At 34.8% G+C, this 20,006-nt stretch overlaps 1 protein-coding gene across 4 annotated transcripts in view; it reads left to right on the top strand.

Moving 5' to 3' along the window:
* Positions 1–20,006, top strand: part of ZNF385B (zinc finger protein 385B) — a 385,075-nt gene that overhangs the window by 302,127 nt on the left and 62,942 nt on the right. For all 4 annotated transcript variants that reach the window (XM_056110152.1, XM_056110153.1, XM_056110155.1 and 1 more), the window contains one exon: positions 9,513–9,623. In XM_056110152.1, the coding sequence (XP_055966127.1) occupies positions 9,513–9,623 (111 nt within the window). The remainder of the gene's footprint in view (positions 1–9,512; positions 9,624–20,006) is intronic.

Here is a 20,006-nt window from a genome sequence, read left to right as displayed (position 1 = left end):
GCTGTCCCAGAGTAGATAGTAGTGGTAGCCCTTTCCTTTTAGACTTTTCTAACTAGGAGTTGAGCAAGCACCTTTTTCCTTCTCATTAAGCCTAGATGCAGCTCATGTCCTATCTTCAGAGTCACTCTAATCTTGATGTCACAGAGATGCTCAGGATTTAAGATGGCTGTCAACTGGTTGTTTGTGCTTTTGACTTTCCAGTCCTTTCATCCTTTTTCCTATTCTTGGCCTACCTAGTTCCCCTGTGATTCACTAACTACAGTATCTTTGTTATTAAGGAACTCTAAGGGTCAAAGTTTTCAGTGTGAAAAATATCATTTAAAAAAAATCTCTTTACAAACAGCTGTTAGATCTTAGGCAAAGCATGTACTTTGAAACAAGAAATAGCTTGTGGTCATTTGTTCTTCTCTCAGTATGTGCAAGTCTCCCCATGCTATACAGAAGCCCACTGGTAGTTCTCCAAAGGAGTTGAACTTGAGCACTTAGCACCCCTAAAGAAATTGTCACAGTGCAGCTCCCGATAGTTCTCTTTTTTCTTTCAGAAATGTAATGGTATTCAGCAGCTCTGAGATCCAAGTTGTCTTGGTTGAAGAAAATCCTCTGCAGAGTCCTTTAGGCCATGCTAAAAGCTACAGTGTATGCCCCTTACTCTTCAGTTCCATGATTTTACCAGTTTTTTTTTTATTTTGGTTTGGTTGACTTTTGATGTCACACCTAGCAACAGCACCCCAGGCTTACTCTTGGCTTTCTGCTCAAGGATAACTCCTGGAAGTGGGACCATACGTGGTGCCAGGGATCGAACCTAGGTCAGCCGTAAGCACAGCACGCACCATACCCACTGCACCATCTTCCAAGTCCAATTTTACTAGTTGTGTAATTCTGGATTTGGTGTCAGCTTTCTTAAGTCATGTAATAATATTCTTATTTTTCATGTATTTCCATATTTCTTATGTAGAATTATCTAACTCATAGTTGCACTAGACACTAAAAGATGTCCATTAGGAATTATCTATAGTAAAATAGTATTTCTTCCTCATTCCTTTTTTAGCACAGCGGTAGGGCGTTTGCCTTGCACGCAAACATGGCCGACCCGAGTTCGATTCCTCCACCCCTCTTGGAGAGCCCGGCAAGCTACCAAGAGTATCTCGCCCGCACGGCAGAGCCTGGCAAGCCACCTGTGATGTATTCGATATGCCAAACACAGTAACAACAAAATCTCCAATGGAGACATTACTGGGCCAGCTCGAGCAAATCTTTTCCTTACAGCACATAAAATATTCTGAAGAATGTATTTTATTATTTAGACATACAGATCCCCATAATTAGAAGGTTGTAATTTTGCAGCTTGTTTACACTATATATTCTGCTCCCCCGTGTATAATAACCAATTTACAGACCTTTGTTTACAGCGAGGAATGCAAGAGAACAAAGTGTTTGTGTAAATTGAAAAACATATTTATAAAAGTGTGATGTTATGGAAAGGCGCAAAAATAACTAAGGACAAAATTCTCTAGGTTGATATGAAACACTCAACTATGAAAAGCTTGTATTTGGTACTATCTGAATGACTTAGACAGAGAATATTATGATAGAAACACAGATATCTTAGAATTCTATATATATTTCTTATTACTATCCCAAAATAAATCCAAAGATGATTTCTTTGAAAAAACTACTGGAAAGGTTGGTGTATTGTAATTTTTCTTTCAAAATAATCCTTCAAAATAGATCACTGAGTGTTTTCTTTAGTCATTCCTGTTATCAATGGAATATACAATTTTTGTTTCTGAATACCAGAGAGTTTTTCAAGAGTGTCTGCATGTAAGTTTGAGTGACTATCTAAATTATCTTAAAAACGAAAATTAAATACGAATCTGTGCTCCACTCTGATAGACAACTTCAAGTCTCCAAGCCGACTTCAATTTTTTTTATAGAAAATATTGGTCACCACTGCAAAGATTATGAAAAGGAATGCTGGAATCATACTTAATTTTGTTGGCAATTGGATACTGCTTAATTGTCAATCTCAAAATAATTAAAAGTCTACAAAATTTTAGTAATAACAGTAGTTATGATAGCTTTTTTGGGCCTAAGACTTAGAGATAACTCTATAGATTATTCTCTGAATAATCTATAATGTGTGTTGTGTTATTTTGTCCTTTAGACTGGTTATAAAAGAATAATCAACTTTCTGGTGATGGTATTTTAATGGAACAGGGGGAGCTGCTCGGTTTTTTGCAAGACATAGTCAATATGTGGTTTTAGCAAAATATTGGAATTTGTGAGGTAAGCATCTTTACAGACATAGAGCTGTAGGTTGAAGCAGTAGTCAGTGCAGAGTGATATGTCATTTGTCTTCTTTTGGTGACAGTGCCATTTAGGTAGACCCCTGTCAGGGTGCTCTGGACAGAGGAAGCAATGTCAGTAAAGCATGTCTCAGTTTTTTCACATCCCAGATGCAAAATACAGCTCTCACAGTAGCTGCAATTTCCATATAATATTTGATGAAATTTATTTTTTAAGTTCTGCTTTGAAATTCAAAGTTGTTCAAATTTGCAGTGTTGAAAAAATGTTGCAGATAACTTGCACATATCAAAAAACCCATTTAATTTTTATCTTTGATAGCTGTATCTGTTTTGTTTCTTTTTAAATGTTCAAGGATACAAAAGAGATGCAACAATAATGAAGAGTGATCAGAGTACTTAAATATAAAAATAAATTTTCTTCAATGTCGGAGAAATATTGTCTTCAATGATGCAGCTATCACATCTAAGTGTGTTGCTTTATGAATATTTGAATTTCTAATGAGACCCTATTGGCACATTCTATTAAATATTGAAAGATGAAAAGATGAAAAGGTATTATTTTTTGTATTACTATAATTTGATAATATCACAGTTCTTAAGAACTGATGCTTGGAGTCAAGAAATAGCTCATTCATTAAGTGCTCATGCTTTATATGCACAGGGACCAGAGTTTGATCCTCGTCATATTATGGCTCCCTGAGCACTGCCAGAGATACCCCTCGGGGTGCACCCAGTACCTCCTGATCTGAAAAGAAACACATCACCACGACCAAGCATCAAACCCTGTTATCCCTGTTGTCTAAATATCTCTAGGAATGGCCCCCAGTTCCCTTAAATATTGTGTGGGAGTCCCAGATCTATTATTATTTCCCAAATTTTCATAAATTTGCATGAATTTCATAGCCAAGGTTCTCTTTGCAATAAGTCTATGATGGGTGCAAATGATGATAGTCACCTGCTAAACATGTCATCTGTAAATGTTTGACCATGCACAAACCCAGTAATTCAAGTGAGGAAATCATTTAATTCAACTTCATATATAGTCTATATAAGACTTTCTTGAAGTTGCACAAGAGAAAAATGAACTTATTCTAAGAAGAATATACATGGGTCAGAAAGAAAACACTGAGACTTACTTCTCCAGACTTTTACTTAAGCACCAAGTAAGCCTTTTGCTAATCTACAGGAGGCATCTCCATTCCAGTCTGCAGAAGTTCTGGGAATACTTGTCCTTTCCTTCAAAATCCCCAGTCAACAGCAGCATTTTTTATGATACACATCTTCCTTGCTCAGTGTTCTTTAGCAGGGAACAATGTAAGGAGAGACTCCTGCCTGAGTTTGAACTCTGCTTTAGCACCTACAACTTCAAACCTCCAGGTGACAAATTATTAAATTGCTCAAGACCTCAGATGTCTCTTTTGTCAGAGGAGGATTATAATTGTATCTGCCTCATGTGATGGTGGAGACAACACCAGATAATCCCTGAATATAGTTCCTGGCACATGGGAAGAGCTCTTAAACCCTGCTGCTCTTATTACAGTGTTTATTGTTTTTATTCCACAGCTAGAAAGAATAGATTCAAAGGCAAATATCTTTGGAGGATAACATTGATATCACTGTTAAAGGGAAGGGCCTGAATAGGGAAGGTTGAAGAAATAAAGGTCAGGGTGAAAGGATACCCAAAGTAGAGGTGGGGCAGAGGAAACAGACCTTTATGCATCCTCTTGTCCCTCATTATTTTGCTTAGTGAGCTCTTCTTTTTGCCAGCCTCCAATTAAATAGAGCACGTGTCCTTTTTGGTGCTCTTTGCCTTTTCAATTTTACACTCTCTGCCTTTCTTGGCTTGGACAGATTCTACCCTTCTAGCCTGGGACAACATTTGAAGCATATCACGACAAATGTTTGAAAGTCAAAAAGCTAGTTTCTACGTCTATTCAATAGAAAAGCTAGCGTTGCCAACAATAATATTATATAATAATAAGCCTTGTATAATAAATGCTTAAGATGTTTGGGGAAATCTCTTTTTATAAAATTGATAGCTATATTTGCGATTCTCCTACCTGTAGGAATAGTATTCCCCTACTTTAAAGGTAGGGGGATTTATTAGTAAGGGAATCAATAAAGTAATTAATTAAAATAAATTTTATTACTTTTAAGAATAGAATGCATCCCAACCATATCACAAGAAAGTCTTTATAATTCTTGAACTGTCTTTTTTTTTCTTTTTGACTGAGTGATACTCAAATGACTTCCATACCCAACCAATTTGGTAGCTAGTGATCACATCCTGAGGACTAGAAATCATATTAAGAGCCTTAGAAGAAAATAATACAAATTTCCAGTCTCCTCAAAATTATTGAGATCCTCCAAAATTTCTAATTCTATTTTCTTTGCCTAAAATTCACCCTAACAAAATTACCTAGAAAATAAACAATGTCAGCTGTGATGTCATTTGATCATGGAGCCCTCATCTTAGATTCTCACCCTTCCCACAGCGTTCATCCAGCCTTTAGTGAAGTACCGTGGTGGGTTTTTTCCCCCTGTGGCTAAGTTATATTTGCAGCTGCATGTTTTTATATTATTTTCTTACGCTATGTAAATATAAATTACTTTTTGGCATATCAGTGAAAGTAATGATCTTTGTAAAAATTCACACAGACTTGTGGTTTCATAATATTACTGAGTACACCAAAGCAATGTTTATTATTTTGGTTTTGAAATATAATAGATTGAGTGATAAGGCCAGCTTCATTAATTCAGTTCATAAGTACTATAATATAGTAGTTAATTTGTCCATACGTAGACTCCAATTATCCCCTCAATTCTTGGTAGCCGCCGCAACCCCATCTTTCATTTTTATTACCAGCCAGTTAATTGCACTAATAGGTTTTGCTTTTCATTTCTACATGATTCTCATTAGACAAAGTGGCAACTGTTAACTCTTGCTGCTTTTTAGTTAGTAAGCATTTAAGGAAGGAAAATGAAGCAAGGAAAATATTTTTTTTAATTTTCATGCAAACGTGCTTGCTAGTTACAAAATTCCAGTTGATTTCTTAAAACTTTTACTAGTTTTAGAAAAGAAAAGGTTTATTTGCAACCAATAAATTTTTCCAGATAAATAATACTGATAGGTAGTACTATGAGATAGTTTTTTTCTTAAAAGATAAAAAGTTTCTTTAGCATTATTCACCATTGAATCAGACTTTTTATCCTAGACATATGCATGATGAACTTAAATGTGCTAATTTGAGTATTCAACAAGGCTTGTTCAATTAAGTGATAAAACTTTAATAAAATATTTTGAAAACACTTGTCTATTTTTGATAGATACAAAATACTAATTGAATCTATAAAATATAAGAATTTAATTGTAGTACCTCCAAGAATTTTCCTGAATACTACACATGTGAAATAAGTAGAAAAAGATAAAATAGTTACATGGTTTTGACTATTACGAATTGAATCACTTGCTTTATCACATTTTAGGATTTATGAAAAAGCTTTTATTCATCATGAATGTTTTATTCATCCTGAAAACTGGTGATTGAATAAAGGCATTACCACCGATTTAGTTATACATAGTGTCATGAATACGGAGAACTGACATTGCATTAGTGGAGGAAAGACTCTAACCTTATATAATTTGGAACTATAATTATTTTCGTTTAACTTTTAGAGAATTGTAGGAAAGCTAGGAAAATTCTTATTTAGGACTTTATCACATTAGACTACCACATTATGCAGAGAGAGAGAAATGCTGAAAGCCTTCTCTTTATTATTTTCAAGTCTGAATTTTCTGAAATGACTCAAGTATCCAAATCCTCTGAGATGACTCAGGCAGAATATTCGAAACACTAGCTCAACTCTGTATGTCAAAGTATGAGATAAATTGGCAAGTGGAGCATTCTTTTTTATAAACTATTTAAAGTGTTCGTTCAGCTAAATTATATTGCCCAAATGGTATTTGAATAAAAATATAATTTAGAATACTGTAATAAACATCAGAGAAAGGTAGAGATTTAGGGAAAAAATGGAGGAATTTTTCCCTAAAGAAGTTCAAGAAAAGAGACTCAAATGGAAAAACAAAGAAAATCATTTTTTAATACGAAACACTGGGTATATGATTTTCTTTTGATTTATTATTATGTTATTCAAAAGATGGGAAGGCAGTAGGAGTCAATTGTAAGTAGCAAGAATGGGGTAAAAAGGCCTGTGTCTTAGTTGATTTGTGATTGGGGCCTACTTCCACCTGCTTGTGCCTGGTGCTCAGGAATCAAACCCAGGGCATGCAAAGCATGCATACTATCCCATAGAGTCATTTCTTTGGACTTAATTTGGTTTACTTTATGAGGATGAGTAGGATTAGTGATTTAAAAAAATGAAAAGTTACTTTAGTGAGCATTTCTGAAAAAAACCTTCTTAGTTTGGTTTTCAGAAGACATATGGCTAGGAACTGACCTGCTTTTGTATTCGGACCTAAAGGTGTATCCATTCACCTTTCAGGACAGAAAGCTTTCAGCTTTGGAGATACAGCTCGAGCTCAGCTGGTGTGTTGCTAATATAAGATTTGAGTAGAATTTAAAGTTTATTTACACTTTAGGCAGTAAAAAGCTTCAAAAATGTTAGGGAAATGTTTATATGCAATGTTCATGTTAGAATTGTCAACTAAAATTTTAGAAAGATTTTTATGGTTGTATATTTTGTGCATTTCTATGTTGTGGTGTGAAAACAGCATATGTGCATTTTTATAGATGATCGAAATTTAATTTTTAGATTTAACTTTCAATAAATGTTTGAAATAAGTTATAGTAAAGAACACATATAACCAATTGTTTTTTAAACTATTGTTATTGAAGTACTGGGATTTACAATAGTATTAATGACACTTTTTGTGTATACATAATTCCAACACCATATCCACCAAAAGAGAAGCCATTTTCTTCCCAAGGTCCCCTCCCAACCTTCCACTATCATACTTTCCATCATGTGAGCTAAGTTCTACTGAGAAAAATCTTCCATTTTGATGACTTTGACCATTTTTTTGTTCCCTTACTGTTTCTTTTTTCGTTAAAAAATTTATAAATTCATTTTTAGTCACCATAAAATTACAAAGTTTTTCATGTTGAAGTTTGAGCCTTACAATTTTACAACACTAATCCCTCCTCTTCTTTACACCAATGCTTCCAACCTCCAACCCAATTTGACTCCTTTAAACCAATCTGCTTCTATAAGAGGCTCTTTTTTTTTAAATATATAAATTATTTTTACTGTGGATAAGTTAAGCTTTTGTGAATTTCATTACTGTTTTTAAAAAAGTTTTTAAAATTCATATTGTTGTAAAGCAAAGGTATGATATGAACAATAATTTGTAGTACATGCGTATGACAGAAATCATAAAATTAAGATACAGAATTGTTTTACTTAGAGAACTTTCCTCTTTGCCTTTCCACGTGTCTCAAACCATGTAAATGTTCATTGTAGTGGGAGTACGTTGTCCTGTCATCTGTATTAAATTTATAGCAAATGACAGTTGGCTACTTTATTTACTCTTCAATGGAGCCCATAATCCACTTTTCTTTCTAATGTGTTTAGTTACTTTAATTGCCAGCTTTATAGTTTGTGGATGTCTAATCAGGCATAATATTCATTTCTCAACTTCTACCAAATACTATGAATTTATCTAATCCTAGACTCTAACTTCAGAAAATTTTCTTCTATCCTTGTGCATGTTGCATCTTTTTATCAATAATGCTTTGCTTGTCGTCCACATTGTTTTTTGAATGGCCAGTTGTCTGAATTAATATCAGAGAGTACCTGGAGTATACAAGGGAATCATTGTTGTGTCTCTTTTTACAGACTATGACAGTGTTCTCTTTTGTTTTTAAGTATGGGTGGTGCCTTAGAGTCATGTTTTTTCTGTTGTTGAATACTCCCATCATTTCATATTTCTCTGAGTATGTATCGTATTAGCAAAGCAAAGGGAGGAAAAATCACAGTTTAGAAGTCAAAATTCTGTTAGGTATTTTAAAAGGAGTTATATATAAACTAATCAATTAAGGACATTTCAGTGTACATGTGTTTTTAGTAAAAGGAATTTCAGTCTTTTGTACATGAAAACTAATTATTTTCAAAAGACTTGACATTTGCTCTGCTATAAGTATGTCATTTAGGTATTTAGCCTATATGAAAATGTTATAAATTTATTAAACTTATCCACAATCACATTGAGGTTATGTGAAACTACCATAAATATTATCATCATATATAGGGAAAACTACTCACGGATACTCCTCCCAGACAGAAGTATTAAATGAGGCCCCCTTAACCATGACACCCAACTTCATGCCAGGCTGTTTTCACTCGGGGCACCCTGGAGGGGGGCGGGTGAGAGCCCTCCCTGCCCCAAGGAACCCAGCCCCGGCAGCCAACCACTACCCAACCGCCATCATGCTCCAGGCCACTTTCCACATGCTCGGACTGAGCCTCACATATGAGTGAAAATATTCCTGGACACATCATAAGACAATCCTTACCATTTCCCAGAATTACCACACCATATTTGATAGAGAAATATATATATATATTTATATATATATATAAATATATATTTACATATATATAAATATTTAAATATATATATATATATATATATATATATCAGAGAGCCCGGTAAGCTACTGAGAGTATCCCGCCCTCACAGCAGAGCCTGGCAAGCTAGCCATGATGTATTCCATATGTCAAAATCAGTAATAATAACAGATCTCATTCCCATAACCCTGAAAGAGCCTACAGTAAGTTGGGAAAGATTAGTAAGGAGAGACTGCTAAAATCTCAGGGCTGGGACGAATGGAGATGCTACTGGTGCTCACTCTACTAAATGGAAGAACAACAGGATGACAGTGATACAGTGATAGGGAAAACATTGGCCATTTATTTTTAACCATGATTTTTGGATCTCACGTTTTCTTAATTATGATTCTTTTGAAGCTTTTCAGAACTTCTCATGTAGATTTCTTGGGACTTAGTGATATTTCTGCAATTTTTAAATTTTAAATTGTTTTTAATTTTGAAAGCAGATACTTTACTACTCAGCAAGATGTTTAAAGCTAAAAATTAAAATCTTCAGTAATTATATGATAAAAAATTCTCTCTATTGACTATCCTTAGCAATTCATGAATTGACTACTTTGCCATTTTTCTCTTCAGATGGATCCTGTGCAAAAAGCTGTCATTAACCACACATTTGGAGTATCCATTCCCCCAAAGAAGAAACAAGTGATTTCTTGTAATGTCTGTCAGCTTCGCTTTAATTCAGATGTGAGTATCACCTTTTCATTGTTTTTGTAGTCTGTCAATCTGAAAGTCTAATCATTCTAAATATGCACATAAATATTCCCATATTCTCTAGGAGCATCTCATTTTGGTGACACAATTATTTCAGTGTATTAGTTCTTCAAAGGTTTTGAATTCAAAACTAGACATGAGCAATCTGTTTATATCTAATATTCAAAAAATAGAAGACTTAAGTATGTAATCAATACTATCTGTACTATTCCATGCTTAATTCCTCAATAATATTTACTCTTCAAAGTATTTAATATCAAAAAATCTGAAAAAGCTTCTAAATGCAATAAAATATTTTAAAATTAAATGCAATGAATACTGAAGAAATTAACTGTTATTTCTCTTAATAATGAGTGTCCCATTTCATGTGTGTGTCAAATTATATATAGAAATAATATAACATGAAATCAAGATAAATAAACTAGAATATTCATAGTACCAAATTTCAACGTGAATTTAAAGGCAAATGCAAATCTAAAAGTAATAATAGTAATATGACAATATCTGAGTTAATTCACCCTATAAACCATGTAATAAGAAGTTCTGACAGAATATGTTTTGGGGAAATACTAACTTCATAAACATCCTTGCTTGAATATACAGTGAAATAATTTATCATCAGTAATGCTTTGATAATTCTGTGAAGAAAAATAGTAAAAAGTATACTTAAAATTAGTGTAGCGATCTGACTTTTATGCGTGACATTAGGTGGAGGTCTGAGTCCGTTCGCTTTCACTTAGCTATCCTTTTTTCTCAGCATCACTTGTTAAAGAGGCTTTCCTTGCTCCACTTCTTATTTCTTGCTTGCTTATCAAAGATTAAATGATCATATATTTAAGGGTGTGTGTCAGACTAGTATCCAAGGCCAGGGAAAACAGGAGCTGGGAGGACTTGTCAGCAGTTGGATAGAGAAGGAACCTGAATGACAATAGATGGAAATGGTCATGCTGGACAAGAAGTGAGTGTTAAAAGTACGTAAAGAAATATACATGATAACCTTTTAGTATCTGTATTGCAAACCACAATGGAAAGAGAGAGGGGGAGAGAGGGAGCAAGAGCGAGCCCAGAGAGAGAGAGAGAGAGAGAGAGAGAGAGAGAGAGATATCCCAGCCTAGTGGCAGGCTGTTGTGGGTGAGGGTCGGGGATGGAGGCAGTGATGGGAGGGAAACTGGGACACTGGTGCTGGGAAATGTGCACTGAATGTTGTAACCCTGTGTGACTAAAACCTGAACATCTTTGTAAGGGTCTAAGTCACAATGATTCAATTTAAAATATCATTAAAAATAGTGAAAAAATATTAGAAAAATATAGAGGGTAGGGTGTTTGCTTTGCATGCAGCTGACCTGGGGTTGATCCTGGTATTCCATGCGGTCCCTAGAGCACTGCCAGAAGTAATCCTTTAATTCAGAGCCAGGAGTAACCCCTGAGTAACCACTAAGTAGTCCTAAAACTGAAAAGAAAACTTTTGAATATTATTTTGATTAATTGTTTTATTATTACAATTGTTTTTCATAATTTTTGACCCTAAAATTTTTTAAAATGTACAATTAAATGACATTCTAACACTTTCAAGGAAATAAATATACATACTGGGATAAAATATTTATGTCACTGTCACTGTCCTCCCGTTGTTCATCGATTTGCTCGAGTGGACCCAGTAATGTCTCCATTGTGACAATTGTTACTGTGTTTGGCATATCGAATGCATCACGGGTAGCTTGCCAGGCTTTGCCGTGCGGGCGAGATACTCTTGTTAGCTTCCCGAGCGCTTCAAGAGGGGAGGAGGAATTGAACCCAGCTCGGCCAGGTGGCTGTGTGCAAGGCAAATGCCCTACCACTGTACTCTCGCTCCAGCCCAAAATATTTATGAAACACATAAATTATATAAACATATGTTGATATCTTATAACTCAAATGAAAAGTGTATCAAAGATTTATATTTTGGGGCTACATCCAGCAGGGCTCAGAGTTTACTCCTGGTTCTGTGTTCATGGATTACTAATGTCAGTGCTCCGGGGACCATGAGCACTGCAAGGATTGAACCCAGGTCAGCCACATGCAAGGCAGAACTTACCCCTCTCTACTGTCCCTCCAAAATGTGCCACAGATTTGGTGTTTTTTTTAAAAAATTTTTTTGTTGTTGAATCATCATGAGATACACAGTTTCAAAGTTGTTTTTTACTGGGTTTCAGTCATACTGTGTTCCAACATCTGTCCTTTCATTAGTGTACATTTCCCACAACCAATATCACCAGTTTCCTTTCATACCTACTCCACCCCAGCCTCTGTCTATGGCAGGCACTTTCATTCTTTCTCTCTCTCTCTTGCTCTATTATTCTTTCTTTCCTTTGGGGAATTATGCTTTGCAATACAGATTTGAAAGGTTATTATGTTTCTCCCTTTACATACTCAGTCCTTGTCCAAATTTCCGACTCTCATTGTCATAGCGGTCCCTTCTCTATCCCCGCCCCCCAACACCTGTGGCAAGCTTTCAACCTTGGACTAGTCCTCCTGACTGTTGTTTCTACTCTTCTTGGACATTAGTCTCATACTATGTTTCCTTATATCCCACAAATGAGTGCAATTATTCTATGTCTGTCCCTCTCCTCATGACTCATTTCACTCAGCACTCAGCATTATACTCCCAGTGTCCATCCATTTATAAGCAAATTTCATGACTTTATTTCTCTTGGTGGCTGCATTGTATTCCATTATGTAGATGTACTATAATTTAACCAGTCATCTGTTCTTGGGCACTTGGGTTGTTTCCAGATTCTGGTTATTGTGCATAGTACTGCAAAAAAACATAGAAATATAGATGGCATTTCTGCAGTATTTTTTTTGGGGGGGGGGGGCAGGGTATAGTCCTAGAAGTGGTATTGTTGGGTAATACAGAAACTCAGTTTCTAATTTTTTGAGGAATGTGCATATTGTTTTCCAAAAAGGCTGAACCAGTCAGCATTCCCACTAGCAATAAAGGAGAGTCCCTTTCTTCCCCATCAGCACTTGCACTGGTTGTTCTTGTTCTTTTTGACGCGTGCCTGTCTCTGTGGTGAGAGATGATATCTCTTTATTGTTTGATTTGCATCTCCTTGACAAATAGGGACATAAAGCATTTTTATGTGCCTTTTGGCCATTTGTATTTCTTCTTTGAGGAAGTCTCTGTTCATTTCTTCTCCCCACTGTTCAATTGGGTTAATGTTTTTTATTTTTTTTTGTAAAGTTCTACCAGTGCCTTATATATCTTGGATATTAACCCTTTATCAGATGGGTATTGGGTAAATAATTTTATCCATTCCGTGGTCTTGGTCATTGTTTATTTGGAGGTGCAGAAGATTCTTAGTTTGATGTAATCCCATTTGTTAAACTTTGCTTCCCCTTACTTGGTTAGTGGTATTTCATCTTTAAAGATTGCTTTGGCTTCAGTGTCATGAAGGGTTCAGCCTACATTTTCTTCCATGAAATTTATGGATTCAGGCCTGAGGTTTTTAGACCATTTTGGTCTGGTTTTGTGCATCGAATTAGAAAGAGGTCTGAATTCATTTTTTTTTTTTGCATGTAGCTGCCCAGTTTTTCCCCCCACCACTTGTTGAAGCGGCTTTCCTTATTCACTTCAGTTTTCTTGTTCCTATATCAAAGATTAAATGATCATATATTCAAGGGTCTGTGTCAGGATGGCTATTCTGCTCTATTCCATCTGTGGGGCCTGTCTTTTATCCCAGTTACCATGATGCTTTTATTACTACCACTTTGTAGTACAGTTTGAAGTTGGAGAAGGTGTTAACTCCCATCTTCTTTTTCTCAAGGATTGATTTAGCTATTTGTGGGAGGTTATTGTTCCATATGAATTCCAGGAGTATTTGATCTATTTCTTTGGGAAATTTCATGGATATATTTATAGGGACTGCATAGAATCTCTGTACTTCTTTGGGTAGTATTGCCATTTTAACAATGCCGATTCTTCCAACCCATGAGCAGGGGATGTATCTCTATTTCCTCATGTCCTCCTTTGTCTCTTGAAGTAGTGTTTTGTAGTTTTCTTTGTATAGGTCCTTTACCTCTTTATTTAAGCTGGTTCCGAGGTAATAGATTTTCTGAGACACAATTACGAATCTTTTTTTTTAATATCTCTTTCTTCTCTTTCATTGTTTGCATACACGAAAACCATGGACTTTTGGGTATTGATTTTGTAACCTGTCACTTTACTATATGAATGTATTGTTTCTGTGAGATTTTTGGGGTGATGTTTTCAGGATTTTCTAAGTACAGTATCATGTCATTTGCAAATAGTGAAAGCTTGACTTGCTTCCTTTCTTCTCTGGGTGCCCATGATATATTTTTCTCATCTAAATCCTATGGCAAGTGTTTCTAGTACTATATTGAGTAGGAGGGAGAGAGTGGGCAACCCTGTCTTGTGCCTGATATCAGAGAGAAGAATCTTATTTTATTTTCCCTTTTTAGATCAAGACTTGCTGAGGACTTGTGTAAGATGTTTTTTACTTTATGGAGGAAAGTTCCTTCAACTCTCATTTTGTTAAGAGTTTTTATCATGAATGAGTGCTGGATCTTGTCAGATGCTTTCTATGTATCTATTAGTATGAGCATATAGATTTTATCTGTTCTTTTATTGACATGGTATATTATGTTGATTGACTTGTGAATGTTAAATCATCATTGCATCCCTGGGATGTATCCTACTTGCTCATGCTGTATGATCTTCTTGATGAGTTGTTAGATTATGTTTTGTTGAGGATCTTTGCATCTGTGTTCATCAAGAATATCAGCCTATAATTTTTTGTATATATATGTGGTGTCTCTACTTTTGATATCAGCGTGATATTTGTCTCATAGAAACTATTTGGGAATGTTTCTGTTTCTTCAATTTCCTCGAAAATCTTGAAAAGAATTGGCAGTAGATCCTCTTTAAAGGTTTGGAAGAATTCACTAGTGAATCCATCTGGTTTAGAATAATTCAATCATGAATCAATCTGGGCCTGGTCTTTTATTTTATAGAAGACTTTTCATTGCCATTTAAATTTTCTTGATAGTGATAAGTCTACTTAATAGTGATAGTGATAAGTGATAAGTATTCAAAATCTTCTTGGTTCAGCCTTGGGTGGTTATAGGAAATGAGGAATTTATCCATTTCTCCAAGCCTCTCTTGTTTTATGGCATAAAGAGTCTCTAGGTAATTTCTGATTATTCTTTTAATTTCCGTGGTTTCCTTTGTGATCTTCCCCCCTTTCATTTCTGATTTAGTTTATTAGGGTTCTCTCTCTCTCTCTCTCTCTCTCTCTCTCTCTCTCTCTCTCTCTCTCTCTCTTCTGTGAGTCTTGCTAGTTTATCTGTCTTGTTTATTTCTCAAAGAACCAGTTTTTGGTTTTGTTGATCTTTTGGATTATTTTGGGAGATTCGAGCTCATTAATTTCTGCTCTAAATTTTATTATTTTCTTCCTCCTTAGTGGGCTACAGTTGTTGGTCATTTTTCAAGATCTTAAGCTGTAAAGTTAAGTCATTTATGTAGGCCCTTTCTTCCTTCCTAATAAATGCTTGCAGGGCTATAAACCTTCCTCTTAACACTGTTTTTGCTGTCCTCACCTCATTTTCATCTGCTTCTAGGAATATTTTGATTTCCTCTCTAAGCCACTGATTGTTCAGTGTCCAGTTGTTTAATCTCCAGTTGTTTGATATGATTTTCTGTTTCTATGTCTGATTAACTTCTATTTTCAGTGCATCATGTTCTGAAAAGACAGTTTATGCAATTTTTATCTTCTTATAATTTTTGGAGGTATGTTTTGTGGCCCAGCCTGTGGTCTGATTATTTTGGAGATATTTTCTGTCTTGGAGAATGTCCCAAGTGCACTGGAGCAGAATGTAAATTCAGCTTTTGTGGGATGAAAAGTTTTGTATATATCTACTAACACTCTGTCTTCCATTTCATCCTCAAAGCTAGCATTTCCTTGCTGAACTTCAGTCTAGTCGACCTGTCAAGAGGTGACAATGTGGTGTTGAAATTTCCAACTACTTTTGTGTTGCTATCAGTGTCTTTCTTCAAGTCTATTAACAATTGTTTTAAGTAATTTTCTTTCCCCTCATTAGATGCATATGTTTATGAGTGTGAGTTCTTCCTTATATACAGATGTCTTGATCATTAAGAAATGATTTTCACTGTCTCTTATAACCTTCTTCAGACTGAAGTCTATATCGTTTGATACTGCTATGGCCACACTGGCCTTTTAGAAGGGGTTCTTTGCTTGAAAAATTGTTTTCCAGCCTCTGATTTTGAGTTTGTGTTTGCTTTGATTGTTCAAATGTTTTTCTTGCAGGCAACAGAGTGTTGGGTTCAATTTTCTAACTTATCCTGCCACCCTGGGTCTCTTAATTGGTGCATTTAGCCCATTGACACTGAGGGAGATTATTGTTATGGGGGTTTTTAAGCATCTTTATGCAGTTTGGTTTGTTTATAGGGCTTATCATATCTTAAAATAACTGGTTTAGTTCTTCTTGTAAAAGACAGTTTGGTTTTGAGCCTATGAAGTTCAGGAGTTGTTTATCAGTGAAGTTGTGTACTTTTCCTTCAAGTCTGAATGAGAGTCTGGCTAGATAAAGCATTCTTTGTGAGGTATTCATTTCACTGAGTTTTTTCACTGTCTCATTCTTCAGAAATACAATTATGCAGTACACACACACACACACACACACACACCACAAATTTGTCTTCTTTATGTGAACAAAGAGAAGCTCCTTACTCCCTGCAGTTTCATCTGAGACTACTATCACCATTTGTATCATCCCATCACCCCACAGGTAGGCAATGTCACTCACACCGGGAAACAAACACTGGTCAGAAAAGTATGAAATTTCATTTTCCCCAGAGAGAATGCAGTCCTGCTGGCACAGTGATTCTAGCTAAATAAAACCTGCAAAGGGCCTCTGACTTCCCAAACTATACAATAATAAATTCGCATCATTTAAAAAAATTTTTTTCTTAAATTTTTATTAGTGAAACACCATGAAGTACAGTTGTGACTTACAAATTTTTGTGCTTGGGTTTCAGTTATACAATGATCAAATACCCATCCCTCCACCAGTGCCCATTCTCCACCACAACCAGTCCCAGTATCTCTCCCACCCCTCATCCCCCCATCCTACCCTACCTCTGTGGCAGGGCATTCCCTTTTGTTATCTCCTTTTGAGTGCTGTGGTTTAAATTTGCATCATTTTAAAACACACTTTGTGGTAATTTGCCAAAACCACAGTAGATAACTAATAACAGTAGTCTGTGTGAATGCTTCACCCTTGGGTGGATTCTGATCTCTCATAGTTACACAGGTATTCATGGTCACTAAATTCAGGTCATAATTTCAGTTAGGACATAAATTCAGGTTTATTGCTTCTAAAGCCAGAGCTCTTCCAATACTGTATTATGTTACATCACATAATAACTCATTCTTAACATTGATTGAACTTCATTTTTATGCCTATCACTGTGCTAGGCTTAAGAGTAGCAGTTTGTGATTTGAAATGGTGTAAATGGAAATATCTAAGGGGTGTCCTTATGTTTATCTTCTCAGAACAGGTTGCAGGCCTTCTGCTCTATGTCTTCCTTTTATATATAGGCACTGCATAGTTGTAGAACACTGAAGTTAAGATATCTTGAATATGATTGTTGTAATTCTAACTTGATAGGTCACTTTAAAACTGTGGACCTCAATTTGCTTCTATACTATAACCTAAAATAAAAGTGCAATCTTTAAGAGGCCCTAAGATTACTAATAATTTGTATGTAATTCAAATATTTCCATTACACATGCAGGACAATTAAGACCCAGAAATGATGATGTAGTTTTGTTTCTTATTTAAGCATGATTGAATGAAGGGAAGTATGCTATTTTTTTCAACATTAAAGATTTACTCTGGACACCACTTTAACTTAAATTTATTCATGTCAATAATTTTCTCTTTTGTTAGTAATAGGGAAATAGACACGTTTACACAAGTAAGTGTGTGATTCCGGGCATCCTTTTCATCATTCAGAAACTCTGCAGATAACAAAGAAAGAAATTAAATTTCTGAATCATGCCTTTAGACTCTGAACAGTTTTTCCACAGTCTGAATGACCAACTCACAAATGTGGCACACACATGTTCCCAGTGTTTAGTGATGGTGCTATAATCTGCATAACTGAGCTTGGAAATGGAACATTTTTTATTAAGGGGAGAATTTATTATTTTTTAATTACCCTATTTACATTTTAATGTAAGAATTAAGAAGATGCTCATCCTTATTTTCTTTAATAACATTTCTAAATCAGCCAGAGACTGAATTGGCTTTGCTCTTCTCTGTAGAAAATATGTTTATTGAAAAATCTGGAAGGCAGATTTGCACAGCAAACAAACTGCATTCAGAAGCTTTCTGTAACCCACATAAAATGTACCAGGGCAGGCCTCATGCATTAAAAATTCAATGTGACCTAGTTTAAGGGTCCCATAGCCCCCTTTGTCCATCTTTTAGCATCTCAGTAGAATTTCACTGTTGGAAAGCAAAAAGCTACAGCTTTATTTATACAATACACATTATGTAAATGAGCAAGCATTAATCACAAACATTTCCCAAATGAACCTTTACAAATTAACACCATTAACTTTGCCAGGGGCAGACATTGCAGTCCAGGAATAATACATCCTTCCAACCGAGTCACAGTCATTTGCCCAAATATGTGCAGCACCCAGTTTCTTCTTGTCCACACTTTAATTTTCTCATGCAATTTCAACTCAGCTTTGATTGCTGTTGCTCTAAGACTGAGTACTTCTATCTCCAGTGAATGAGTGCAGCTGTTGCATAGTCAAGGATTGATAAGCCTAATTATAAATTTTACCATTTAGTAGGGAAATCAATATTTCTAGAGCTAGATCTTGCCCGGGAACAGATCTTCTAGACTGTTCTATAATTAACTTACTTCTTATTAAAGTACAGTTGACATAAAACCATATTAGTTTCAGGTGTATAATATGTGATTCAGTATCTGTTGATATTGCAAAATGATCACCACACTAAGTCTAGTTACCATAGTTATCAGTTCTTGTTTTTCTAAGATGAAAACTTTTAAAGATATACTCAACAGTTTTCAAATATGGAACAAATTTTGTTAAGTGTCATCATCATGTTCAATACTTCATTCCATATCTTGTTTATTACCAGAAGTTTGTCCCTCGTAGTCCCTTCCTCCAAATTTATCTATTTTATGTATCCCACTCTGACAGTCACTAATCTGTTCTATAGTTGATTTTCAATAAGACTCACGTGTATTAAATGTTCAATTCTCATATGAAACAGACAGAAATTATTGCTAATATATGCTTTTCAAATATCTTTGAGACTAAGCTTTCACTTTTTTATACATGGGAAGATTCCAAGATTTTGAAGATTCCAAATAACTTGTAATTTGCATATGTATTTCAGTTTCTTGGAAATAAGAAGCATTAAAATCAAATAAATTATCTTAGATTCATAAGCAAAATAAGAGCATCATGATTCTCTTAATGCTTAAACATAAAGGTGGTTCTTTTTATTGTTATTAGCATATAAAAACACATTTTGTCATAAATGCCCTTAATATTTGACTGGCACTTTCATGCCTTCCTAGGAAAATCAAAATGGAAGGATAATAATCTTCTGAATCAGGTACTATGTATCCTAATTCAGGAATTGGCCCTGAAATTTTGATATGCAATATTCATATCTTTAATTAATTGAGCATGAGATGCAGTACCCTAACTTCTGACTACATAAGCTTTCATTTCACACTTTAAATAATCTATTTGAAGTTTGAATTTACAGTATACATTTTGAATAACATAATAAGCTTCTAATTTCATATTGTTTGTGCTTTTTTAAAAAACTTTTACCTAGGTTTAGTTATTTGTTATTTGCTTTTGTTTTATGTTTTTTAATTATAATTTAATCTCTAATTTTAACTGACCAGTTTCATGTTGTGCTCTATTTCTGTCATATCGCAAAGCATAAGAATATGACCTATGGCATTTTATTGATTTATGTCAGACTGATTAAGTACAAATGAATAGGAAATTAGTTGTTCACTTGAAAGTTAACATGGCAAGGTTACCAGCTTTTTATGTGAGCATTTCTATGTATAACCAAATGAACATTTCTATGTATAACCTGGATCTACTATTTTTCACTATAAATCTCTGAAATTTAAGAAAGTGCAATATTTTTTAATATTTTATTCAATACTTCTATTAATAATATTTAATATTTTAATAATTTTTATTGAAACATCATGAGATATAGCTTTACAAAGCTGTTCATGATTGGGTTTAAGTGATACAAAGT

This window comes from Sorex fumeus, unplaced genomic scaffold (assembly GCF_029834395.1).
Source record: "Sorex fumeus unplaced genomic scaffold, SorFum_2.1 ptg000009l, whole genome shotgun sequence".
Lineage (NCBI taxonomy): Eukaryota > Metazoa > Chordata > Mammalia > Eulipotyphla > Soricidae > Sorex > Sorex fumeus.
This window is presented reverse-complemented; position numbering and strand designations above follow the sequence as displayed.